General features: G+C 42.1%; 1 protein-coding gene across 6 annotated transcripts in view; it reads left to right on the top strand.

Annotated features, from left to right (window-relative positions):
- The first annotated feature begins 243 nt into the window (after positions 1–243).
- The window catches only part of SMARCA4 (SWI/SNF related, matrix associated, actin dependent regulator of chromatin, subfamily a, member 4), a 53105-nt gene continuing 26297 nt past the window's right edge, over positions 244–27051 (top strand). For 4 of the 6 annotated variants that reach the window (XM_067560554.1, XM_067560551.1, XM_067560553.1 and 1 more), the window contains exons 1-14: positions 245–531; positions 7067–7163; positions 13934–14183; positions 15601–15733; positions 16499–16891; positions 17523–17621; positions 18704–18962; positions 19541–19667; positions 20479–20652; positions 20987–21160; positions 21326–21493; positions 22648–22698; positions 23714–23844; positions 24486–24543. In XM_067560554.1, coding sequence (XP_067416655.1) covers positions 13962–14183; positions 15601–15733; positions 16499–16891; positions 17523–17621; positions 18704–18962; positions 19541–19667; positions 20479–20652; positions 20987–21160; positions 21326–21493; positions 22648–22698; positions 23714–23844; positions 24486–24543 — 1989 coding nt within the window. In that variant the 5' untranslated portion in view covers positions 245–531; positions 7067–7163; positions 13934–13961. Of the gene's footprint in view, positions 532–7066; positions 7164–13933; positions 14184–15600; positions 15734–16498; positions 16892–17522; positions 17622–18703; positions 18963–19540; positions 19668–20478; positions 20653–20986; positions 21161–21325; positions 21494–22647; positions 22699–23713; positions 23845–24485; positions 24550–27051 lie in introns of all 6 variants that reach the window. The other 2 variants (XM_067560549.1, XM_067560548.1) reach the window with 2 other exon arrangements.

The raw sequence follows: 27051 nt of genomic DNA, 5'->3' as shown, positions 1-27051 counted from the left end.
TTGGCTGATGCGCGCCATACTGTAGGCTTCGGGTGTGGTGAGGGAGGAAAGCTGTGAGGTACTTTCCTATTGGTTGTCACGCGGAAACGAGTAGGCGGGGTTACCTCTGGACCGCCTCAACCCATTGGCCGAGGCACGCGTCAGGTCCCCTCCCATTGGATGAGGGAGGGGACGATCGCGAACCCCCCCTCATTGCCCTGATTGGCTGTGCAAGTCAGAAGGGCACGCGAGGGCGCGGCTGCGCGGGGGTAGTCGGTTGAGCGCGAGACCCGCTAGGTCCCTCCCATTGGCCCAGGCTGACCGGAAGCGCGCGTGCGCGCGCGCGGCGGAGTTGGCTCGGGAGCGCGCGCGCGCGGGGCTGCCTCCACGGGAGCGCGCACAAAGGGGAGCTCGAGCGTCTCTCTCACAGTAGCGGCGGCAGCGGCGGCGGCTCCTTTGTTCCCCCCAGAAAGAGACCTCGGGCCGCCCGCCCACTCGCTCGCTCCCCGGCGGGGATGGACCCTGCGAGCGGCTCCTTCGAGGACGGGCACGGTAAGTCCGGGGGGGCCTGACACGCCGTGGGGTGGGGGGCCCGCCGGCAGGCGGCCGGCCGGCTCCCCATTGAATGAAATGAGGGGGAGGGGAGGTGCTGAGGGGGCTACGGCGGCCCGGGCGGGTCAAGATGCCTCCGCGATTTCTTTTGGCGAGAGCTCGGCTAGCCCATTGTGTGGGGGAAGGGGAGCAATTAACAACAACCCCCCTATTAGCATCGCCCCTCCCCCGTCCCTGGTGCCCCCCCCCCGTTACCTTCGTTTCTCCCCCCATCTCTGGGACACTGCCCTCCGCTAGCATTGTTCCTGCCCCACATCAGCGTCCCCATCCTCTGTGCACTGCCCCCGCCAGCATCTCTTCCCTCCCTCTGGGCCCCTCCGTCCCGGGGACACTGCCTCTTCGCATCATCCCTCCCTTCATCCGTGGGGCACGCTCCCCCCCTTCACATCTCCTCTGGCCCCAGCAGCGCCCGCATCTCCCCCCATCAGCGCCCCTTATTGCCCCAGCAGCCCCTCCCCCAGCAACATGCAGCCCCCCCACAGCGGCACCCTCCTCTTCTCCCCCGGCCCCGCGTGGATTCCCCACTGGCCTCTCCTCCTCCCCTCCTGGGGCACTGCCCACCCATCAGCCCCTTCTTCCATCAGCAAACTCCCCAGGCTTGGACGCTCCCCTCCACATCACGTCCCCCTGATCGCCCCAGGACCCTGTCCTCTCCCTCAGCACCTCTCCCCACTTTTCCCTGTGGCACTGCCTGCTCATCAGCACCCCATTCCCAAGGCACTGTGCCCTAGTAGCATTTCCCTTCCTCCCACTAGCACTCCACCCCTGAAGCGCTGTCCTCCCTAGCCTCTCCTGTCCCCTTCAGCCCCGCCCCTCACCCCCATCCCTGGGGCACTCCTCCCGTTATCATCTCCCCGTCCCTCCATTAACACCCCCATCTCTGGTGTGCTGCTCTCCATTAGCACCCCCATTCCCAGTGCACTGCCCCCCATTAGCATCTCCATCCATTTTAGGGCTCTGCCCCTCCATCAGCGTTGGCCCCTCCTCAAGTGGGCTGTGCTGTCCTTGTCCATTAACATCAACCCCATCTGCCACCCCATTCATTAACAGTCCTCACCAGACTAGTGTCCCACCCAGGGGTTGTGCCCCCTCCTCCAATCAGCCTCTTTCCTGCAGCCTTTCTCCTGGGGACGCTGTGCCTCCACCTCATTATTTAGCATCCCCCTCCACCAAGGAATATTGCCCTTTCCCAGCTCCAACCTCCGCATCGCACTCTTTAGGCTGCGGTGCTTCCCCACCATCAGCATGTTAACCCACCCACTCACCCCAAGGTTACCCCCCCCCCCCAAATATGTATTTCTTCCCCTGTGTGAAGTAGTTCCCCCATCAGCATCCTTCCTCTTCCCAGGGGATCTGCCTCCATAAACCATCTCCTACCTCATTCTAGGGATTGTGCTTTACTACCAGAATCTGCCCAGCCCTGAGGAACTCCTTTTCCCCATCACCTACCTCTAGCCTTCAGTCTTGCTCTTCTGCCCTCAAGAGTTATGACCCCTAACCTTCTCCATTCTTGGGGAACTGGTGATATGAGGGGGCTGGCATTAGATCCCTCAGGCCTATAACATCCAGGCTGGATCCCTACATGTGTATGCCTTCCATTCAAGTATATGTTGTGGTGAGAGTTCAGATTTTCCACCCGCCCGGGACAGATTCACTTGCAGGAAGGGCTAGAAATCCTCTCTCCTAGCCATTGCCCAGGCTCCCACTTCCTGAGGAGAGACCCCTATTCTCATGTGTTGGGGGAGGAGGTTGAAAAGAGCACCACTACAGAACCATAGGCAACTCCACACACACAGCCCATTGTCAGATATGTTGTGGCAAGGGGGTGAAAAAGAATTGCCCCAATTCCACTCAGCTCATTTACATTAATTTGAGGAAGAGGGAGATTTAAAGATCTGCTCACAAAGCCCATTAATAACTACCCACAGCATTCTCTCCTCCCCATCGTTTTCTGATACTCACAAAGCACATTTCAATACAAATGATCTCAATATAAAGCACAACTTGCAATTAGAAATCAATTGGAAATAAAAGGAATATTTACTGATGCCCCAATATTTTATTGGAGGGTTTTATCCGTTTTCCTTCATCTCCTGTTTTGGGGGCAAATTCGTATTGCCTTTGTTGGTCACACAGCAGTTAACAATGTAGTCTATTGTTTTAAGGCAGAGGCTCTTTGTTGTATTTTTTTAACATTTGTAGCAGGTTTTTAATAACTGTCCTTATATATATTGACTGACACTTATTTTTGTGGTGTGTGTTTCTGATGATCATTCATATAAAGATGTCTTTTAATTCAACATTCACAAAATGTTCTACATTTTTAAGAGTCTGCGGGTTTTGAAGCGTATAAACCTTGACCCAAATATTAGGCTATCTTGAAGTCTGAGACATTTGACTATATATTTAATAGTTAGTTCTAAGTGTTAGATATTTTTACAAATGTTTTCTCCCTCATTTCCATCTTTGAGAGAGAAATTACCCTAAATACCTGATTTGCTCTTCTGTGTAATTGTTTTGATGCCCAGATATTCAGTGCAATATCTTTATTTTAAAGTGCAATCCAATTTTCTGCATGTCTCCTTCAGAGATGGAGGAGAGTGATAGAGATTTTACATGTGCTGGGAGAATTTCTCTAGGTTTTTCACTTCTTTTTGATTAGTAGACTGGATGTATATCTTCATGTGTTTTGAATTCATCTTTGCTTTTGTCCCTCAGATGACAGATAAATAATATGTAGCGTGTTCAGATCACTGGGTCTGTGCTTTGCTAATCTTCTTGCCATTAAAATATGAAAGGGGATAGGCAAGTTAACTGAGAGAATCTGTTAATTTTCTGTGTTAAAATAATTTATATTTTCCTTTTTCAAAGATCAGAATCTAAAGAGAAGCAGAAGTGGGGATATAATTAAAGGATTTGTGCAGCTGTTTTTTAAAATTCATGAGTTGCATTAAGATCATCTAAGAAATGAGTGGCTTTTAAGTGTCTCGAGGCATATTTGATTACCTTTCTACCCAGGTTGGGTTTTCAGCATAGTGGAACATGCTTATCACAACAGAGATAGTTTAAGAAGGTCATCCCCAAATGAGACTTCTGTGGCATATTTTCTTATTCTTTACAGCTGGTGTTTTCAAAACAGTCTAGGGGATTTGGGTGCCTGACTCCTTTTGAAAATCCCATCCTTTCTGTAATTCCAGGATGAACATCAAGAAGAGAAAATGTCTTTATTTTATTTTTAATGCCTGAAATTGTTCTCAAAGGTTTTAAACCTTCCTTTTTATTCCGGTGTAATGAGAATTCTGTTATCATTTTGTCTGTCAAAGAAAACTCATAAGTAAAGCTGGCATGCCACAAACTACAAAAGATACTTTGGCAAATAACTCTTAAAATTGCAAATGCTTAGTTCAACAAAATAAAACAGTAACAATTTCGAAGCAAGCAAGTTTTCTTTCAGACTAGATAATTAAGAACATAAGAATGGCAGTACTGGGTCAGACCAGTGGTCCATCTAGCTAATATCCTGTCTCTGCCAGTGGCCTCTGCCAGATGCTTCAGAGGGAATGAATGGAAGAGGGCAATTTTGAGTGATCCATCCCCCGTTATCCAGTCCCATCTTCTGGAGTTGGCGATTTAGGGACACCTGGAGCATGGGCTTGTCTCTCTGACCATCTTGACTAATAGCCATTGGTGGACACATCCTCCATGAATTTAGCTAATTCTCTTTTGAACCCAGCTATGTTTTTGACCTACACAGTATCCCATGGCGATAAGTTCCACAGGTTGTGAGAAGAAGTGCTTTCTTTTGTTTGTTTTAAACCTGCTGACTATAAATTTCATCAGGTAAGTCCTAGCCCTTTTATTACATGGAGGGGTATATAGTCACACCACACCATTCATTCATGATTTTATAGATCTCTATCATATCTCCTCCCTTAGCTGTCTCTTTTCTAAGATGAACAGTCCCAGTCCTTTTAATCTCTCCTTGTTTGGAAGCTGTTCCATGCCTTAATCATTTTTGTTGCCCTTCTCTGAACCTTTCCAATTTTAATGTATCTTTTTTTGAGATGGTACAACCAGAACTGTGCGCATTATTCAAGGTGGGGTTGTACCATGGATTTATATAGCAGCATTACGATTGTTTCTGTTTTGTTATCTATCCCTGGCCTAATGGTTCCTAATGTTCAATTAGCCTTTTTGACTGCTGCTGCACGTTGAGCAGGTGTTTTCAGGGAGCTATCCACAATATCTCTTTCTTGAGTGGCAACAGCTAATTTAGATCACATTGTTTATATTGGGATTATTTTTTCCAATGTGCATTACTTTGTACTTATCAACATTGAATTTCATCTGCCCTTTTCTTGCCCAGTCACCTCGTTTTGTGAGATCTTTGCAGTCAGTTTTGGACTTGACTATCTTGTGTAACTTTGTATTATCTGCAAATTTTGTCACCTTAGTGTTTACCCCCTTTTCCATATCATTTATGCATGTATTAAGCAGCAAAAGTCCCAGTACAGATCTTTGGAGGACTTTGATATTTACCTTTCTCCATTGTGAAAATGTATCATTTATTCATATCTTTTGTTTCCTATCTTTTAACCAGTTACTGATCTATGAGAGAATAATCTCATCTGGCCTTATAATATGTGAATCTAAATAGCATCAAAATACTTTGGAAATAGGAAAAACATAATTAATTAATTGTATTCATTTATAATATTTTTTTCTGTGATCTAGAGGGAAGTAACAGTTCTCCAACGTACTATACTCATTTTTGTTTCAAATGAAATTATGGTTAAGAAATAAATAGGTTATATTTTGGGCGGAGAGAAGTGTGAGATCCCTACTACTTTAACAAACGTGTTCACACAAAGATCACTAGTTTTAATTCTTGTTGAGGCAGTGAATATTATGGGTATGTTATATTAGTACTGGAGGTCTAGGTCTAGATCAGGGCTTAGTTGTGCTAGGCTGTGTACAAATACAGAACTGTTCATCCCTACCCATCTGAAAAGATGACTGTCTCCCACTCTCCTAAACCTTCGTAGAATAATCTCCTATATATACATTTTAAATTGAATATATTAACTTTCTATTCATTTATTGTTTTGTAATCATATCAATAAATATTGAATTTACTCAACTGCACCTCATTATGGTACAATAGCACCTGGGACCTCCAATCACAGAACAAACCACTGGGTCATATTGAACAAACATTTAACATTGCCCTTGCAAAGTGTACTTTACAAACACACAACAAAAGACAGTCCCTGTCCTGAAGAGTATGCAGTGTAAGTATCTGCTTGTAGTGGATTGAAGCTGGAGAGCATAGAAACCAGAACAGGGACAATGTTCAGTGCATAAGGTCCAGCACAGAAGAAAGCAGAAAAGTGTTTATGGGAGGAGTGAACAAGTGGCAAATGAAGCTGGCATTGCTGGTAGAGTGCAGGTCCTGACAAGATAAGAACAGATAAGTAGGGAGGGACGGAATTGTAATGGGCCTTGCAGGTTAGACGTCTTCACTGACACCTGGCATTTTTCATCAGTTGATCTCAAAACGCTTTACAAAAGGGGTCAGTATCATTTACAGATGATTACAGTATCATTTACCGATAGTGAAACTGAGGCATAGGGTGAGGAGTAACTTGTTCAATGTCACCTAGCAGGACATTGGGAAGCCAAGACTAGAACCCAGGTCTCCTGAGTCTGAGTCCAAGTCCTGTGCTCTGTCAACTAGGCCACACTGCCTCCTATGCTCCCCCATTAGGGTTTACCTCAGCAAGCTAACAAGGGTTAAAACTATAACTGCCCTGTCTACACTAGGATTAGAACATGGGTTAAAATATACTTTCTCTTTGTGAATATGCAGCCAAAGAGGGAAATGATATGGTCCTAGTGACAGCTGTGTTTTATATGGAATGACTGTTGTTTATTATTTGTATTGTGGCAGTGTCTAGCAGCCCCAGTCATGGACCAGGACCCCATTGTGCTAGGTGCTATACAAACATAAACAGGTGATCTCTGCCCCAAAGAGTTTAGAATCTGAGTACAAGACAGATACAGACAGATGGGGTGGTGGGAGGACAAGGAAACAGTGTTTTATTCTCAACCCCAGATTGCAAAAGGGTGAATAAGTGACAAAAATGTCAAGATACCTAGAACTGGTCATATCTCTTACAATAATTTTTTCTGTATTTTAGCAGAAAGGCAAATAAGTTTAACACTTGCTGCATTTAATGGAGCTTGTTTCCCATTTAGAGGAACATGACACGAATTGTACTAACATTCAGTAACACACTTGCATGTTTGGCTGTCCCAACAGCAAAACTTTTTTGGAGTGAGATGCATCAGTTCTTACAGCATTAGGAAGTTGGCGGGGGATGAGGCAGTCATTTTACACCATGACAAAGCAAACCTATTTATTGGATAAACACAAGTTTCAAGCAGAATAATAATGACCAATTTTTTCCTACAGCACTGGATTAAAAATTGGCAATCCTGAGACCTCAATCCCACCCTCATCACCACATGGACTCCGGGCTGTGAGATATCAGAGACCTCCATGTCCAGAGGTAAGTTCTGGACTGCTGACTTGTTCATCTCTGTTCCAGTGTTGGAATTTTACATGCTACATAGGTGAGTTTTAAGTTTTAGTTTTTAAGTGAAATATCACTTAGCTGACATTAGAAAGTAGAGTATCTTTCAATTTCAGTCATATTAAAATATGTTTAAGGAGCATATAATCCTGGGGACAGATAATCTTAATGTTGCTGCATTTTCAGATCTAGTGAACTGAACTGGGCATCTCTTTAGACAAATGGGACTGTAGTGTCATTTCAGGTCTTTTGGACTCCTTTGTTCCTTTGAAGAGCAGACTTCCTTTCTAGTGATAGCACTTAAATTACTTCCATATTCCTCGAAGCATGGTATCATCAGTTCATTTTAGCCCAGTTGCTCAAAGCAATAGTTTGTCCTTGGAAGTGTTTGAAATCCTAGTATGGTGCAACCAGCAGATCACATTATCTGTTGACAGCAAGAGAATGAAATACATTACTTACAACTATGCCAATAAAAGAATGTCCTTTCATAAATTTCATTGACCATTTGTATGCTGCAGGTTTGTAGGTCAGCTATTGCAAGCTATGAATCTCCTACAGTGAATAGGGCTCAATCTTTTGTAGGTAATTGGATAGTGTCCTCCTTCGTGTCAGAACAAGATATTTAATTGTTCTTCGTTTTCCATTAGCTGTTTGAGCAAGGGGCAAGAGAAATTGTCGTGTTTGTTTGTTTTTTTTTTAAGGAAAGGGAAAAGGAAAATGTGCAGTGATATGTGACAGGTCAGAAATTGGTAAGATTTCTGAGGACTGGAGAGGGACATGAGTGGAAAGACAATAGTCTAGATATTAATGCCTGAAACCTATCTACAGAGGAATAAAATCTATGATAAAGGATAGACTTCAACTTGCTGGCTTTCATTTGGAATGGTTATCACTGGACACTAGTCCTTTTAAAGATGTAACTTTTAAATAAATACGTCTCTGTGTAATCATCTGGCTGCTCAGTGCAGCAGGAGTGCTATCAATGTTGTTCAACTTCTTAATTCCACATGACAGTGAAAATAGGTGCAGCTGATAAATGCAGCTTCTGCTTCCAACGACTTACCACATAAGTGTGTTTACAAAAGAAAGACATAAACTAAATCCAAAACTTAAAATACCCATACAGAATCTTCCTTCAAGGTTAGAACAGTAATACTCAGAGCCTTTAAACCCTTTACAATAATTTACTTTATTTAAGTAACATTGAGGGTAGGTTATTTAATATTGCTTTTGTTCTGAAGGGGAATATTCTAAGCCTTAAGAATCCTAAGGTTTAAACACTAATGTTGCATGCCTTTGCATTGCTTGATAACTGTGCTATGAGTGGGATCCTAACAAAAGAGGCATCCTTAGAGTGGAAAAGAATCCATAATGTATTAAAATGTGCATCTTTCTAATGGAGCAAGACCATTCGCAGAAAAGAAAAGCTATAGTCAGTGGCTGGCTAGCCATCAGAAACAGATTTGTTTTCAGAGTTGTCTATAAATTCAGGTGCACAAATTTTTCCTATCTAATTGAAACCCAGACTGCTTGAATATGGGACAGGGCTTAACACAATGGCACTGTCTAGTGTGTTTATCAGTATTGTTGGTAAATTTGCTCCCAGGGACAGCTGTGACTAAACATCCATTTCTTTTCAATTGTGACTCATATTTGTGCTCAGAGCTGAATGTTTGTAGAGGAAACCTCCACTGTTTCTAGAATTGGAAGGATTTGATTTTTATTGGTAAATGTTGTTTTCACTGTACACACACAACCCAACAAAAAATATTTCCATTGATGATCATCAAAATGCAAACCTAGGCAGAGTAAGAAAAGGGCTGCTTGAGAACTTGTTAGAAGTTGATTGAAGGCTGTTTACTTTGTATATTTTACATGTAATGTTGATAATTTGTGTTTTAACAGTTACGAAGAAGTAGCTTTTTGAATATCAACATCTACTGTCATTTAAATGATTGCCTGACCCCCCTCATAATTTCCCACTGCTGTGAAAATGTAAATAGATAGAAATTGGGGGAAAAAATGCTTAAAATCCATAATGTAGTACAACCGTGAAAATTTAAGTGAATAATAATAGGAAAAATGCCTAAAATAGACTGATATTATTGATAAATTGATATTCTCAATGTTTAAGCGATAAAAATGTATTTTGCCAAGCCTCATTATATCAAAGTAAAATCCGGAATCCACGTACCTTTCCATTTTCTTTTCCACATTTCCTTAACATGTTTGTGTCAAAACCAGGCCTTGCTCCTTTACTGTCTTTTGTCTTCATTTAATCCTGTGGAGTAATCGAAGTCAGATTTGTGACCTCATTCTCACATTTCGTGTGTCATAGAGACAGGCTTATGACTTCATAGCAGGATCAGCAGGAAAGGAACGTGAAAGGATGGATGCAGGCAGATTTCCTTTGTGCCATTTAATAAGTGCTATGCACATCTTTGGTTAAAAATGTTGTGATCAAGAATTATTAACCTGAGGATTAGTTAGTGTGCAACTCATTTTTCCCTGCCACCTCCCTGCATTATCTATTTGTCTTTTGCTCTCTACGAATTCTTCTATTGAGCTGAATTAGCTGAGGTCTAAGCTTTCAGTGAATTTAATTGCTAATGCAAACTTGCCCTAGATTTCTAACCTTAGAGGGCCCAAAGGAATGCTGCAGGCAAAAACCAGACTTGTCACGATGTAGCGACTAACTGCCAGTATCCCAGCAGTTGTGACTCAGGAATCTGAAACTGGACATGAGGTTTACTCGAATGCCATAAGGTCTCACGGAACAAAAGAATCTGCTCCAAATTCCTAAACCTTTGGCCTTCTGCAGAGAATCAGTTTAATCTCTCTGAAGAAGAAGGGGTGACATAGGGAATAGTAAGAGGAGGGAGGTCAGGGGGTGGACAGGGTATATGGGCAAGGAATGTGACATTCTAAAGGTCCAGTTTCTTCAAATCCATGTTGCAGCCAATAAGTAACATTTGCTCCCAGGAGGCTTCATGTCAGAGGGCAAAATTTGGTCCAATTTTTACAACATGCAATTAAGTCTCTTATCTGAGTGCAAGTAAAAGCTGCAATCTGCACAAAGTTTTAATTGAGAGGAAAGCCACATCTCAGCGCAGATAAACCCTGAGATAAAATTAGACAAATTAGTTATCAGATTACCCTTGCATAAATATCAAGCAGGCCTGCTTACTCTGACACCTTCATATCTTTCAGGCTTGATTACTGCAAGTAACATCTGAAGCGCGGTAGTAAATTTGGTAAGGTAACAGTGCTTATGTTAAAAAAAAACAACCCTGTTTAAAATAAACTTCCCCAAACTGATTGGAAACAATGGGGGACACATGTTTTTACAGGTCTCTGTTGAGCTGAATATTGAATTTTAGAGCTAAATTGATAGAAGACTATATGAAGAACATAGGATTTGTAAGACTGGATCTGATCCGAGAACCATTTAGCCCAGAATCCCATCTCTGGCAGTGGTCAGTGCCAGAAGCTTTTGAGGAAGGTATAAAGAACTATGCAGTAGCCAATGTGAGATGATCTGCCTCATAGGAGGGTCTCATCCTGGTCTGTAACAGTTAGAGGTTAGCGTAAACACTGAAGCGTGAGTTATCATATCCCTTTCACATTTTTTGTTATCACTCTGAATGTTCTTATATTCATATAAATGTCCAATCCTTTTTTTTGGTTAAAGCTTACAAAATTCTTGATAAACTCCCTTATTTTCGATCATGTTTACACATAAGGGGTAGAGAGAGAGCACAGAAAATAAGGTTTAAAAATGTTGTAATATCATTACCAACTAGTATTGACCAATTGACAGTGTCTTACAGAGGAAGATCTAGAATAAGCATTCCGCTTTACCAATACCCTGATCATAAAAGACCAACATGAATCCTCTGAGACTAGTATATTTCTGCCCCAGAACAAGAAGCTCAAGAATTTGCAAATATTTAAGCAATATACCTTACAAGGTAATAAGAAAGAAGACTTTGTATTTTTCTTTTCATGAATGTGTCGGAGACATACATTTAAAAAGCCTCCTTTAACAACCCACATATAGTATTTTAGACGCTGAGATTTGTTCTTTTTGATATATAGAACAGGTTTGCATTCTGTTCTTTCAGTTCCCACTTATGGTACTTTTTTACTCTCACAGCTGCAATATGTGTCAGAGCATGAAATCCAGAAATGGATTTGGTTTCCCATGTGGCAATTGGTTGTAAACATTTACCTGCTCCAGTGTAGCTTGACAGTTCAGAGATAGCTGATTCTGGCTGAGAATTGCGTACATTCCCCTCTTCCCCCTCCCCAACTCGTTGCTCTGAGAATCTCTATAACTTGAGAAACGATAACACTGCATCCTTGGTTTTTTATATTTGCCTCACAGGCAAGTGAAGCTTTTCTTGCATAATCAATTAGACCCTAATTTGGTTTGGGCAGTGAATTTCTAGGCATTTTATATCTTGTGGAAGCTTCAGGATGGCTACATTGATAAGTGAGACTGCAATGATGCTACAGGTTTTGCCTCCGTAACTCATTCTGACAGTGCTGGAGAAAAGAAGGATTATCAGAATTGAATACAATAAATGTTCTCTTCTCCGTCCATGGCTTGTATTAACTGGGGATTGTATTCACTTTAACCATCTGGAATCTTTACAAATATTTATACTCAAACTCTTCACCATATTTGAAATGAAAGCGATTTCAGTTGTAGCAACCCTACAATTTCTATCTGAGGTCTTCTGAGGGAAATATGCAGATGTGTAATTTGGAATTTTTATTCCAAACTGCTTTGGAGCTACAGTTTCCATTGAATGTAACAGATTTTAATGTACAAATGCAATAGTGGTTGCATTTGTTGTTAACACAGTATTTCCTCCTAGAAACAATCTGTTATATCAATTTTTGTTTAAGAAATGGAATTTCTAATTTAAATGAAAAAAATAAATGAAACCTGAAATCACTGGCTGGCCACACAGATTATCATACAGCATTTTTAATTTGGTTTATGCTGTCACAGTTGTGGACTGTGGTTTGCTACCACAGGGGTTACGTTTTGCCGCTAACATAGTCGGTACTAGCCAGGTTCCATCACACCACACAATTCTAGGTTTGGTCACACAGGACTGGCAGACTTATCCTGGAAATGTTCCGATGGTTTGGATTTGACTCTACATGAGGTTGTCTTGTATAGTTGAGGTACGCTGTCACGTCTTCTGTTTGTGGTTTTCTGGTGCATATTAGTGACTTAGCTTATAAAATGCCAGTATTTTTTTTTAAGGGTTATGAGCCAGACCATTGCTTTAGGGCATGTACATTCTGCAAAGAGTTAAATGGATAGATGAATGTTTTCTGTAAGCATATTGATCTCTCTAAATGTATTGAACTGGTATAGTTCTGAACTGAGTTTAAATTCTAGAGTTTCACCTGGAATTCATAAGCTATCAAGGTATAGGAGCAACAGAGACTGGAGACTTATCTGCACCATTGGAACAACTTTTGGTGGATATGGATGGAGAATCCAATATTGAAATTTTAAAATCAAAACTACGTGTTTTTGTAAAAGATCTGCTCTAATTAAAACCAGTATTAATTCAAGGAAATCCTATGATCTGTGTCATATAGAAGGTCAGATTAGATGATCAGGATGGTCCCTTCTGGCTTTGTAATCTGAGTCTACTCAGAAGTTGCCCTAGTTTAACTTAAATTGGTTTAAAAAACAGTTTTGTTAAACCACTGCAAACCCTATGTGGCAGCTGTTATATCATTTTTAAATAGATTGTATCAGCTGAATTTGCAACTCTAAATCTACTAACTGATGCAAGATAAACCAATGTAAACCAGATTTAAATCAGTTTAAGTCTCCACCCAAAAAATTGCACTGATTTAACAAAATTAGTATAAAATCACGCCTTTAGTTAAACTGGTTCAACTTTGCATGTAGATCAGGCCTTATTGTGATAAGTCCTCCTTTGCATGTATTTAACACCCAGCAATACTGATGGGTGTTAAGCTTCATACATGCTAACAATAATTGTTTACAAATATTTGAAAGGTGTGAAAACAAAGGGGAGAGAGGAACTATTGAGTGTAGTACTAGTGTGTGCTACTAAAGTTAGTGGGATGAAATTAAAGGGGAAATTTATTCTGACTGTTATGAAAACTTCTTGACAAGGAGATCTGTGAAGGAGAGGTGGAAACTGCATCACTGGGACATGAAAACTAGTCTGGATCGAGCACTGGAGAACAGGTTGTAGGGAACAGTTCTGCCCTGGTTTCAGGGAGTGGGAGTAGATGAGATGAACTGATCTTTTGTTTCTAATTGGTTTGGCTTTCTGACAAATGCAGACAAGAATAAAACTGTTAATGTGCATTTTATACTGTTAGAATTTATGCAGGATTCCTATAAAGCCCATAATTTGGCTGCTTGGAACCACGTGCACCCACGTATATGGGCAGCTTCCCACTTCTGAGTTTGTTTCCCTTGCTCAGGCTCTTCTTTGGCAACATGGTCTCTTCAAAGACCGCAATGTGTGTTGAATAGTAGGGTGCTCACATTAGTCAATTGCAGTTCCATGAAATAAAATGGGTATGTAACCCTATATCTGTACCCTTGCCCCCTCTCAGACTTTATGGGGTGACACTGCTGTCTTCAAAGAAGCAAATCCTCAGTTTGCCATGTGGTAAGCCACTGACTGACTTGCACTGACAGTTCTATCTAAAGGCTCGCTCTCTTGCACTAGGATACTACTTTGAGCAATTCCACTGAAGATGTCTACTCCAGATCCTCCAATGGGAGGGACTCCTCGCCCAGGGCCTTCTCCTGGGCCTGGTCCATCACCTGGTGCAATGTTGGGTCCCAGTCCTGGACCCTCGCCTGGCTCTGCACATAGTATGATGGGACCCAGCCCTGGACCACCTTCAGCAGGACACCCTATACCACCTCAGGGGCCTGGGGGCTATGCTCAGGACAACATGCATCAGATGCACAAGGTAACAAACTAACCATGCTATGTTTGAGTGGGGGTTTCTTTTTTCCTTAGAGAGCCTATAAATTACTTTTTCCCCTAGTGAGTAAAAATAAATGAACATAAAACAATTAAGAGTTGCCCTAATTTTCTACAGCATGCTAGTTCCCCCTAACCAGTAAAATGTAGAACAAGATACGATTCTTTTTAGGTCTTATCTTTCACAGTGGACCAAAACTAAAAGTAGATGAGTGTAAGTTAAGGGTGATTTGTGAAGGAAATAAATAAAAGCTTGTGTCTCATTTCTGTTTCTTGACAATGGATAAAAGAGCCTGAAAACTTGGTTTTAAAAAGAAAAAAAAAAAGTTGGTTTACTTTGTTTTTGTTACCTTAGGGATATAAAAAATGCCATGCATAGTCTTTTCTGGTTTTGCTGGACTTGTGTTTCAGATGTGAACTGAAAAGTATGCTTCTAACTGAAGGGGCAGGAGATTTTAAACTTTAACATATCATTAACTCATACCAAAAATATATGAAATTTTAGCTAAATGAACGTTAACAAAAGCAAAAAACCCTCCCTCTACCCCACATTTAAGCTTGATTAAAATTATCTTTCCTTTTTAGTTCTCTTTTGGGATGTCAGAATTCATCTAGTTCTGTGGCCATCCATAGAGTTCCAGGTTGGAGAAGATCTCAGTTTTTAACATTTAAAAAACAAAGCACCCTTTCAGACCCTCTTCATACAACATAAAAGAAGCGAAGGGTCCAACACCTAATTTTTTACCTGACTCGAGGTCACTTTTATCACACCCAATACACAGAGAGAGTATTTTTAAAAGTTGGTGTACTGTGTAAAGGCATCACTTATTTTTTGTTGCACTTATGTGGACTGCAAAATAACAAGAGATTGGACTTCAATCTCCAGGAATAATGCATTTAGTCTCAGTGAGTTGTACCAGAAATTGTTTAATGGGATATGCACAACACCCCTCAGACTCATGCTATTGAAAACAAATAATGCAAGATAATGTAATAACTGATGCCAATGGCAAATTTTGCAGCCTATGAGGAAATTTCACTAGATGCCCTTCATGCTTTAATGTGATTTTGGACTAAAATATATTTTTCTTTAAATATTTCTCTTTTATGTGTGGATTTTTTTTCACCTCATTGAGTGCTGTCTGTTTATATGGTATCCTGTGTGTGGCCAGTAAATAAATCTTCCTTTTGAAGATGGATGTTGGTAGTAACTGCGTCAGCATGCTACAAAGGGTGCATCATTAATGTACCTAGGACACTACTAACCTAAATACAAACTGTACCACACAATGCAGCAGCCTGCTCTACTTCCAGCTGTCCTTTGCCTCTGGGAGTAGCTTAGCTTTATCTTTCATAGAGATTTTTTTAAAGCAGGTTTTTCACTGTTCCTTTTTCCTTGGCAGCCAATGGATTCCATGCACGAGAAGGGAATAGCTGATGATCCTCGGTACAGCCAGATGAAGGGGATGGGAATGAGACCAGGCGGGCACACAGGAATGGGTCCTCCTCCAAGCCCAATGGATCAGCACTCTCAAGGTCTGTTTTTTCCCTGGGCTAGGGGCATGGGAGAGATTTGCAAGCCAGTTTCTGAACAGGGGACTGAGCCTTCCTCTTCTGTTCAGTTTTTTTGTTGGTTTCTGCTGCAGTGGGACTTTTCTTGGGCTAGTGCAGGCTTACAGTATCAAGAGCAGAGAATAATATGGATACAAACGTCTCATTTTTGTGAAAGGCCACCTGTTTCTCTCCCTATTCTTGCTTTCTACCACACTGAGGGCAGTTGCTACACAAAAGGGCATCTGGTGTCCTGGCATAGCCACATAAAGGCACAAAGTTTCCACAACCAATACCCAGCCGTATCCTGGAATTTCCTCTGCTACCATTGAATGTGCTCCTGTGCTCCTTTGAACAGTGGTTCAAAGGATTCTGGGGAGAGAGTGGTTTTATGATGAGGAAAATATATATATATACAAGCAGGGAACAGACTGGGGACGCACCAAGTAAGAGATCTTCAGCCCTCCACAGCCACCAGTATGTCTGGGAACCCTCCCTGGACAAATTCCACTGTAAACCTCAAACTGGATTATTTTTGTTTGTTTTAAACCCTTACTTCCAAGCTAGTTTTAGTGCATTTTCTCTCCTTGGGAACCATGGTTTAAAGCAGTTGTAACCTCCACTAACAGTGATTGAAAAGCTTTTTTTTTTTTTTTTCCCCCTGTAGCATTTTTAAAATAAAATTTGCCTTTCTGTATTATTATGAGAAGTCTACAGCATGCTGCAATGTAATTGCATCTCTCTTTCCAGGTTACCCTTCTCCGCTTGGTGGTTCTGAGCATGCATCAAGCCCAGTTCCAGCTAACGGTCCATCCTCTGGCTCTCAAATGTCATCTGGTCCTGGAGGAGTCCCGTTAGATGGCACTGACCCGCAAGCATTAGGGCAACAGAACCGGGGCCCAACCCCTTTTAACCAGAACCAGTTGCACCAGTTAAGAGCTCAGATCATGGCCTATAAGATGCTTGCCAGAGGGCAGCCTTTACCTGACCATCTTCAGATGGCAGTGCAGGGAAAAAGACCAATGCCTGGAATGCAGCAGCAAATGCCGACGCTACCTCCACCTTCTGTATCTGGGACAGGACCAGTGCAAGGAGCAGGGCCTGTGCCTGGACCAACGCCTCCAAATTACAACAGACCTCATGGTAAATGCCAACTTTGTTGCTTCCTTAGTCTGAATTCAAGACTCTTCCATTTCAGTACAGACACACATAGATTGATTGCATGGGGGTAGCATACACCTTTGGTTTATCTGTTTGGTACCTTACATTAGTTTGTGGAGGGGTGTTTGTCTGCATAATGTCTCGAGATGTGCATGCACAAAGGCTCCTCTATGTCATTTTCAAGGTTCTGCACCATTTTGCCCCAACCTACATCTTTGCTCTTATTTCATGGCTCTCCTGCTATTCCCCTCTTCTAATTTCTCCAGGTTTTCTCTCACACCTTTTTTTTATATCTTCTTTCACTAACCGTTTCAAACCAGCCTTTAAGCACCATATAACACACCTCTATCGCTGTGCTGGTATAACCCTCATGCAGTCATGTGTTTGAGTTTGTCTGAATTGGGACTCTAAGCTCTTTAGGGCAGGGACTTTGTCTTTTAACTGCTTGGAACTGGTCACATACACTGGCCGTGCTCTCACTAATTAATAAACTGAAGGAGCCAGTTTTTGTTCCTATTAGCAACATGCAAAGAGCAAGCAGATATATTAATAAACTGCAGAGTGAGAGTCTTACTGCTATCTTTTCCTCTTGTTTTTGCTCTCTTTTGTGCAGGTATAGGAGGGCCTAACATGCCCCCTCCTGGACCCTCAGGAGTTCCCCCAGGAATGCCTGGGCAGCCCCCTGGTGCACCCCCAAAGCCCTGGCCTGAAGGTGAGACTAACCAGGGTTCTTTTAAACTGTTAATTACAAAAAACTTCTCTGGCATTCCTGTCCCCTGAGCAGTGAAGGCAGCGTGGGGATGTGCTACTCAGTCATGTGGAAGAAGGACATACTGAAGTGAAAACTAAACCACAAACACCTTTTGTGCCTCTTGTTTTGTTCCCCCAGCACGTGAGTTGCTGCAAATCCTAGAAGATCTTGATTTTGGTTTCTGCTACAGTATGCCCCTGCCATTTGGGGGACTGTTGAAGACATTACAGCTTTAGCTAAGCTCTCCTTGTGGCTTTTGCTTCTCTTACTGAAAACTCTCCACCTGGATTTTGTGATCCTGCAGACAGACCAGTTAATTCCAATGCAGATTTTGAAGTCTTTGGAGTGTTTTTTTGGCAGCCAGCTGGTGTCTTTGATCAGGTGGTTACAATCCAATGAATGATCTTTCCAAAGAGCTGGCTCAGGCATCTGCAGGCTTTTGTTCTGCTTGAACTATTGTATTCTAGGGGACAGCTGTACAAAGTTGCACAGTTCATCTTGTAGCTAGGCAGAAGGAATTGCATTTGGTTGCTGTGAAATTTACAGCTTGCCAGACGGACTAGGAGTTGAGGTGGGGGGATAAACAGTAGGATTGAATGAACTGTTCTGGAGTCAGGATGGGGTGAACATGGCAGTGTCCTGTGTTAGAAAGAAAGGAAAATAAAAACGGAACATATGCAGAGGCAGAATTATTTCTAATAGTTTTTCTGCAGGTATTCTTTTGCCCTTTAAACCTTGTAGCAACACAGCATGTCAGATCTCCAGTGCTACTCAGAATGTTCAAACTCTGTTGCTTGAAGTTTGTCAGCTAAATGAGTGTCCTGATTTCCAGATGTGCTGAAGCCAACAGAAGCTGTGCATGCCCAGCTGCTCTGAAAATGAGGCCATTCACTTGGGTGCCTAACTTGAATCATCCAAATCTGAAAATTTTGGCCAATATATTCAGACTCTGCTCAAGGCCCGCTTCAAATTTGGACAGGTTTAAAGAGGTACATGGGGGGGACATGCAACCCAGTATCACTCCATGTTTGGTTTTTAAACAGGACCAATGGCAAATGCTGCAGCCCCCACTAGCACACCTCAGAAACTGATTCCTCCTCAGCCAACTGGCCGTCCTTCACCAGCACCCCCGGCGGTACCTCCTGCGGCATCCCCTGTAATGCCACCCCAAACTCAGTCACCCGGGCAGCCAGCCCAGCCTGCCGCCATGGTGCAGCTCCATCAGAAGCAGAATCGTATCACACCAATCCAGAAGCCAAGAGGACTTGACCCAGTGGAAATCCTTCAAGAGAGGGAATACAGGTAAAAGCAATGGCTTTTGTTGGAATTGTGAGATGTTGCTATCGAGTGGCTGACTGTTTCTTCCCTTTTATCATCCCACTGGTGTCTTTAGCTCTTTTGGAGAATATAGTGGCTCTTCCCATTAACCATTCTCCTATCCTCCCTGCCCGCCAAAAGTCCCAGTTGACTTGTGCCGTACAGACCAACCTAGAACTGAGAAGAACTGTGCACAAATACACTTCAGAGCCTGTCAGTGCAGCTCCTGAGATCTTACGGTTTACTGTGCAGACATGCCTGTTTCTGCTTCTCCCCAGGGGCTGACATTTCCCTGGCACTTCTGTTATTGAGCCCAGGTCTCTTTCATGTCAGAGAGGAGTGCTACTACTATGCCAATGTATTAACCCATGTTTCAAGTGCCGCCACGTACCAAACAAAGATGTAATTAGCTGCCAAGAACCTCCATCGTACTTGAGACATGGTGCCTCAAGGACTGGACAGAACACAGATGTATTTGATAGCCTTTTCAGTTGAACGGTAAAAGAGCACAGGCAAACTCATTTTGTCTTCATCTGCTACAAAATTCTGTCTTATCCCTACAGGTTGCAGGCTCGCATTGCTCACAGAATCCAAGAACTAGAGAATCTTCCTGGGTCCCTGGCTGGTGACCTGAGAACCAAAGCTACCATTGAACTTAAAGCACTAAGACTGCTTAACTTCCAGAGACAGGTAGGTTGGGGCGTTTCAGCCTTGCCAGTGTCTGATGCCTGATTCAGAAGCTGGAATTAGCCAATTACTGCAGGATTTTGTAATACAATGCAAGTGCAGGATGCTCAGGAATAAGATAATTAATGTGCATTTGTGTCTGTGGCTGGCTTGGAATAAAACACACTGAACTTAATACAAGAGCCTCCAGGCCTGCCTCACGTGTTAGCTGATTACCTTGTAAGTGGAAGTGGTAGCTTTTGATATTGGACTAAATGGAACATTGGTCCATCCCATTTCCCACTCTACTGATCTGACCTGGCAGATGGAAACGATGCCTGATGAGATGGACCTTTAGGCCAGTTTGGTGCAGCTGGGGACTAGGTGAACCATTGCTGTGCTGTGCTATGGCAGCATCTTTATTCTTATGACTCTCAAATCTGAGACTCCATGTGGACGAGATTCTGATTTTTGTTAAGTCATTTTTGCTTTTTTATTTTTCTACTGAGGGTGTGAACCGCCCTATGCAGAGGATCAGCACAAGCCTGATGCACCATGTATGTCCCATAAGGGCTTAAGATGTTGACTAGGTCTTTTGCTGATGAATTTCACCCTTGGTGTACACAAGCAGCGTTCTGTTTTGACACTGCATATTTTTGCAGTTCCACACCATACATCTTGGACTTGAATTCGTTGCCCAGGGCATCTTCAGACATGTGTTTCAGCCTGAGATTGTTTGATGTTTGGCCTTTATAATGCCATGCAGATTTTTGGCACTTACAAAATGTCACACAGAGAGAAATTACATTTTTAAAAATGTGAATTTCTTTAAAAGCTGCGTCAGGAAGTCGTGGTGTGCATGAGACGAGACACAGCCCTAGAAACAGCGCTGAATGCCAAGGCATACAAACGTAGCAAGCGCCAGTCTCTGCGCGAGGCTCGCATCACAGAGAAACTGGAGAAACAACAGAAGATCGAGCAAGAACGGAAACGCAGGCAAAAGCACCAGGTAAGTTGTATCTTTCCTGTGACATTTTTTGTTATGTAGGTTGGGATTTTCAAAGGAATGAAAGGAATTTAGGATTTCATTGGGAATTGGGCACCTACTGTTTTCCTGTAGAGAGAGTTAGAACACAGATGCCATTAAATTGTGGGTTGTTACTGAGATGGTAAATATATTTGGGGCAAATTACGGTAAGAGGAAAAGTTTTATTTTTCTCTGCTAAATCCATGCACCAAACACTTAGTGTAAAAAGGCATGAACTATTACAGTGCAGAACAATAGATGCCTAGTATGTGTATCTTGTTTTCCTAGCCCAATTGCCATCGCTTTGTCCCTTCAGGAATACCTCAATAGCATTCTCCAGCATGCCAAGGATTTCAAAGAATACCATCGATCCGTTACGGGCAAAATTCAAAAGCTTACGAAAGCTGTGGCCACTTACCATGCGAACACTGAGCGAGAACAGAAGAAAGAGAATGAGAGGATTGAGAAAGAGAGAATGCGCAGACTGATGGTAAGGTTTCCCATGGGACTGCAAAACTGTTTTTACACTCCCTCCTCCCCCAAATGTTCGATAGCTGAGTGATCTACACTGCCTGCAACATGCTTGCATAGAGGTTTTAGCTGGCTAAATTTCACCTCGCTGCTGAAAGGCTGCTAACCTTCCCTCTTCCTTTAGGCTGAGGATGAAGAAGGGTACCGTAAGCTTATCGATCAGAAGAAAGATAAGCGCTTGGCATACCTACTCCAGCAGACAGACGAGTATGTGGCCAACCTGACTGAGCTGGTGCGACAACACAAGGCTGCACAGGTGGCAAAGGAGAAAAAGAAGAAAAAGAAGAAGAAGGTGACTTAATGATGAAACCTGTTTGCTGCTACGATTATTAGCTCTGGCAGGAGCCAGGTCTGGAGTAAACCAGGGGTTTGAAAATTGCTCCAGACATGTCTCTACTGTCATGCTTTGTTTCTGACCAGTACTAGTCCTGCCTTTGCAGTTCAGGGCGGCTGTTGAGTAGAGACTGTTTGTTTATAGATAGATGTTACGAGAGTGAGACCAACAAGCTCACTTCTCTTGTAATCAAATGCCATGTTTGAACTTGGGACTCCAGAACTCAAAGCCTAAATGCATCATCTAACCTGCTATACCACTAAGTGGTTTACCCTACCTGAGAATTCATCCCAAACACCAGAAACTTCATGCTGTTTTCCTTAGTTTTTCAACACTACAATGTGATTTTCTTCCATAATAGTGTAGTGAAAGAAACTGATGCCTGATCTTTTTTGCCAACTTAAATATAATGAGAGAGAATTTACTACAAGTTTTCTAAAGCACAAACTCATTTAGTGAGAGTCGCCAGATCAAAAAACTTGCAGTAAAGTTTCCCTAATAAATTGCCATTAATTAAACTGAAGCTGGAAAAATAGCAGATTTTGGTTTTTTTTCCACTGTGTAAATATGGAAGAGAACCATGTTTTGAATACAAGGGGGCAAGCTGGTAAAATTGATAACTAACAGTTTTGTTATTTTTTGGGAGGGTAGGGATTTCTATTCCAGGAGTTTTAAAATGGCACCTCTTGAGTTTTAAAGAACTATTTTGATTTCCTTTTAGTAGTAAGGTGTACAGAATTTTCTTTACTAATAAGAGCTGGTTTTGTATGCTGTGGTGATAGGTGTTGTGCAAAAACCAGAGGGAAGAGCAACTGTTTTGGCTGTAGTAATTGAAAGCATCACTCCTAATATAATAGTTCATGACCGTGCTAAACCAGTCTAAAATGTTAGCTCTTTTGAAGGAGGACTTTTTGGCAAGAAATTAATTTACAAATCTGTTCCAGCCTGAGGAGCGTCTGCAATTGACTGTGTCCTCCCTTCTCACGCTCCTTCTTTTGAATCGGGTTACTTGCATTATAAGCACGTGATTCCAGGGCAGTGCTCATATTGTGGGTTTGATTTTTGTTTCCATTAGCAATGGGTTGCTATTAGTTATATTCCCTTTCTTTCAGAAGGCAGAGAATGCAGAAGGGCAAACTCCTGCAATTGGACCGGATGGCGAAGTAAGCGCAAGAAGCTTGTTTCATGTTGTTCCGAGTAGGGTAGAAAATGTTTGTTAGCTACGCACTGACAGGATCAATTATGATGATCTTTTGGACTGAAAGGAAAACAGCCGTGATAAGTGTAGTGCAGTAGATGGCTAAATCAAGACTTTCCAAAATAGAATATATTCAACTTTGTAAAGTAGTGTCTGTCTCCACCAGTGTGAACGGTTCTGGCAGCCTCTCCAAGCTGCCATTTCACTGCTAATTCCAGCAGCAGCTCCAGTGTGCTCACAAGGGCTCCAATCCTGCAAGCACTTAGATACATCACATAGGAGAGGAAGGCTGTAGATAGAAAACAAGCCTTGGATTGGAAGACTGGAGTTCAATTGCCAACCCTGCCACAGGTTTCAAACCTCTGTGACATTGGGCAAATCTAAATCTGTAAAATGGGGATGCCAGTGCTTTCCTACCTACAGTAGGGCTGGGAGGATCAATACATTAAAGATTGTGAGGTGTTCACATAGTACTGGTAGGGGGGCCGTAAGAACCTAAGAGAGATCCAGCCATACTTTAGTCATGTGAGCAGGCCCAGTGAATTCTGTGGAACAAAAGTTCTGGAAGATACACAAGTGCATAAGGATTTACAAGATTACTTGTGGCAAAGGAAGTACTGAGTAGCAAATGAATTTATAAGAGAAGCTGAAGATATTTCTCATTACGAGAATTCTTTTATTCATGCATTCAAATTCCGAGCAGCACTTTTTGTCACAGACAGATAGGTCAAGACAGTGGGTTTCCTATTTCTTCTTTGTTAAAGAGTACAAAACAACATTTTAAAAAACAAAAAATAGCTTTGATCTGCTTATTCTTTGGGTAAAGCAATGTTTTAAAACTTTTTAGTGGGTTTCCCCTAAATATTTCTGTAGTAACACTTAACTGGTTTTGATTAAATCATTGGCTAATAGAGCACAGAGAAGCTTTAATCCCAGATGGAATACGGAAATGTAAATGTAAATACGTTGTGCTTTCTCAGCCTCTGGATGAGACCAGCCAAATGAGTGATCTCCCTGTGAAAGTGATCCATGTGGAAAGCGGTAAAATCCTCACTGGCACAGACGCTCCGAAGGCTGGACAGCTGGAGGCCTGGTTAGAAATGAACCCAGGGTAAGCCATCACCAGTTCCCAGATTGCCATCTGGTGTTGTGCCAGAAGGATGACTGCCTTGCATTTGCTGTAATACATTCTGTGGCTTTGCTTACACATCCTGTTCCATGTTCTAACTGAAATGGGTAAAAATTGACATCAGTTTTGGGGTGCTGGCCCTGATCCCACAATGTTTGTGTGTGTCCAAGGTTCCTCCCTCACAGAGGTCATTGCAAGATTGGGGCCTATAGTCAGTTCAGGAAGAAAAGCACTTTTAGCCCAAAATATCAGCCTAGGCCCAGCCTAATATCTTGTGAATCCCAAAGGGTGGAAAGAAGTATGTTCTACCATGAGAAAGCCTTACCTTTACCTTACTCCAGCTGTCAGACAGCTGTACAAATTTTGTGCGAAATACTGTTGCAGAAGTTGCTTAATTGGTGGTCCTCTACTTATGCGTCCAGGCTCAGTAAATTTTTCTAAGCACTAGAAAACCGAGCCCTAAAACCTGGGATTAGAAAGGAAAAAAATGTTTCAAATTTCTGTTTTCAAATCTCACTCTAATTTGAGTTCAGAGGCTTTTAGAGACCAAGCTATTCTCATGTTTGTCCACTGCACTGTCAGAATCAGAACTGATATTAAATATTAATATTGTATTTAATTAGATATGAAGTAGCTCCCAGGTCTGACAGTGAAGAAAGTGGGTCGGAGGAAGAGGAGGAGGTAAGTGTATGTGCCTTAAGTCATATTTTTTGTGTGCTTTTGTATTTTAAAATAGAAAAAAAACCAGTGGACCTTTTAAAAAAAAAAAAAAAAAAAAAAAAGTTAAACTTAATCCTGTATTATTTTTCAAATATATTCTGTCAATTCAGCTAAAATGAGTCCATTTAGAACAAATAAATCTTGAAAGAACTAAGGTGTGCAGTGTGAAAACAAATCCTCCCACTGCCATATTTCCAACCCCTTTCCATTTGGCGTCTCTTCCTCTGTTGGGTTATGTCTTAACTACGACACAATCCTGCAAACCTTTACTTTTGATAGTAGCCTGACATTGCCATCATATGTGAATAAGGATTTAAGAACATCAGAATGGCCATACTGGGTCAGACCAGTGGTCGATCTAGCCTGGTGTCCTGTCTCCAACAGTGGTCAGTACCAAAGCTTCAGGGGGAGTGTACAGAACTAGGCATGTAAAAGCCTAACCTTTTAAACGGTAATCAGCTGTTTAAACGTTTTAAACAGCTGATTACGTTTAAACTGGGGGGGACCTGCTGGGCTCCCCGCAAGCCAGAGCAGCTGGGCAGCTCTGGCTCGCGGGAAGATGCGGAACCCAGTGGGGGCGTAGTCGCAGCTTGGCTCAGCTCCCTGCCAGCAAGAGCTGCCCACCTACAGCTCTGCAGCGCAGCTAGGCAGTGAGAGGAGCAGAGCCCAGCACAGCTCCCCCCCTCCATGTTTCTATTTTTAGAACATTTAAACAGATTTTTTCTTTTTTTAAACTAATTTTTACATCCCTACACAGAACAGGACAATTTTGGAGAGCTCCATTCCTGTCTTCCGCTGTCTTGCAGGATCCAGTCCCTGATCTGTAAGATCCTAGAGGCCAAGACTGTTTCTTATGGGTTCTTGGAGGTCCATAAACAGTATGGAGCCATGTATATATTAAAAAGTAGTAGGTTGTTGGGAATCATTAAGAAAGGGATAGCTAATAAGAGAAATATCGTGTTGCCTCTTTTTAAATCCATGGAACGCCCACATCTGGAATATTGCTTGCAGATCTGGTCACCCCGTTTCAAAAAAGATGTATTGGAATTGGAAACGGTACAAAAAAGGGAAACAAAAATGATTAGGGATATGGAACAACTTTCATATGATGAGAGATTAATAAGACTGGGACTTTTCAGTTTAATTAAGAGACAACTAACGCTTAATTAAGAGACAACTTAGTAAAGAGACGATGATAGAGGTCTATAAAATCATGATTGGTGTGGAGAAAGTAAATAAGGGAATGTTATTTAGTCCTTCTCATAACACACGAACTAGAGGTCACCAAATGAAATTAACAGGCAGCAGATTTAAAATGAACAAAAGGAAGTACTTCTTCACACTACGCACAGTCAATCTGTGGGACTCTTTGCCAGAGGATGTTGTGAAGGCCAAAACTATAACAGGGTTCAAAGAAGAACTAGATAAGTTCATGGAGGTTAGGTCCATCAACGGCTATTAGGCAGGTTGGGCAGGGATGCAAAAGCATGCTCTGAATTGTCCCTAGCCTCTGTTTTCGAGAAACTGGGAAAAGGTGGCATGGGATGGATCACTTGATGATTGTCTGTTCTGTTCATGCTCTCTGAAGCACCTGGCATAGGCTGCTGTCAGAAGACAGGATATTGGGCTAGATGGACCATTGATCTGACCCAGTCTGGCTTTTCTTATTCAAGATGCACCATGAATCTTTGAGTACTCTGCAATTTGGGGCTGCGGGGAGGGTTTTTTTTTTTTTTTTAAATAAGGTTGAGCCACTAATCTCTGCCAACCTCCTGCCTCTTACTGCTTTGTCCCTTGTAATACACTTGACTGATATTCTACACTGACAGCTTAGGGACAGGACATGATTCTGCCCACAAAGTGGAAGTTCCCACTCCCCTCAAAAAGAATTAAAAAAAAAAATCCCTGTGAGAAATGAGGTTGGGTTGTTAGAATATGTGGGGCAGGAGGTAGGGTCTGTCTGTATGTCTGCTTCGAATGATCAGTGTTCTAGAAGTTACATGGAAAATTTTCAAACTTGGCTGCTTAAAATTAGGCCCTTCCATCTGTATTTAGGAAGGAAACAAAACAGGGTTTTATTTAGGTACCAAAGCAAATAGCTTGATTTTTCCGAGGTGCCACACATTTACAAATCTCATTGAAGTTGATAGGAAAAGCAAGTGCTCGCCATCTTTGAAAAAGGGGCTGCTTTTACTTAGGTGCCTAAATACTGGTGTAGGACTCTTGTGTTTGGAAATCTTGGCCTAAGGTTTAATTATACCCAATTGTGATTGAAGATTTCTTTTGCCATTTTCCAAAAGAAAATGATACAAAGGGGCACAAATATGGTCACAAAGTACAATTGTGGTATCTAGATCTACAGAGAGATGCAAAGAAATTCTGTGGCTTTGTATGTGCATTTTCAAGTTATTCCTATTCATGGAGAATCTGCAAATATACATCTTGGATGCATTCCATCCAATCAATTGG

Source organism: Emydura macquarii, unplaced genomic scaffold (genome assembly GCF_026122565.2).
Source record: "Emydura macquarii macquarii isolate MOO-44397 ecotype Brisbane River unplaced genomic scaffold, CSIRO-AGI_Emac_v2 contig_2292, whole genome shotgun sequence".
NCBI classification, from domain to species: domain Eukaryota; kingdom Metazoa; phylum Chordata; order Testudines; family Chelidae; genus Emydura; species Emydura macquarii.
The sequence above is the reverse complement of the archived record's forward strand: the minus strand, read 5'-3'. Positions and strand labels throughout refer to the sequence as shown.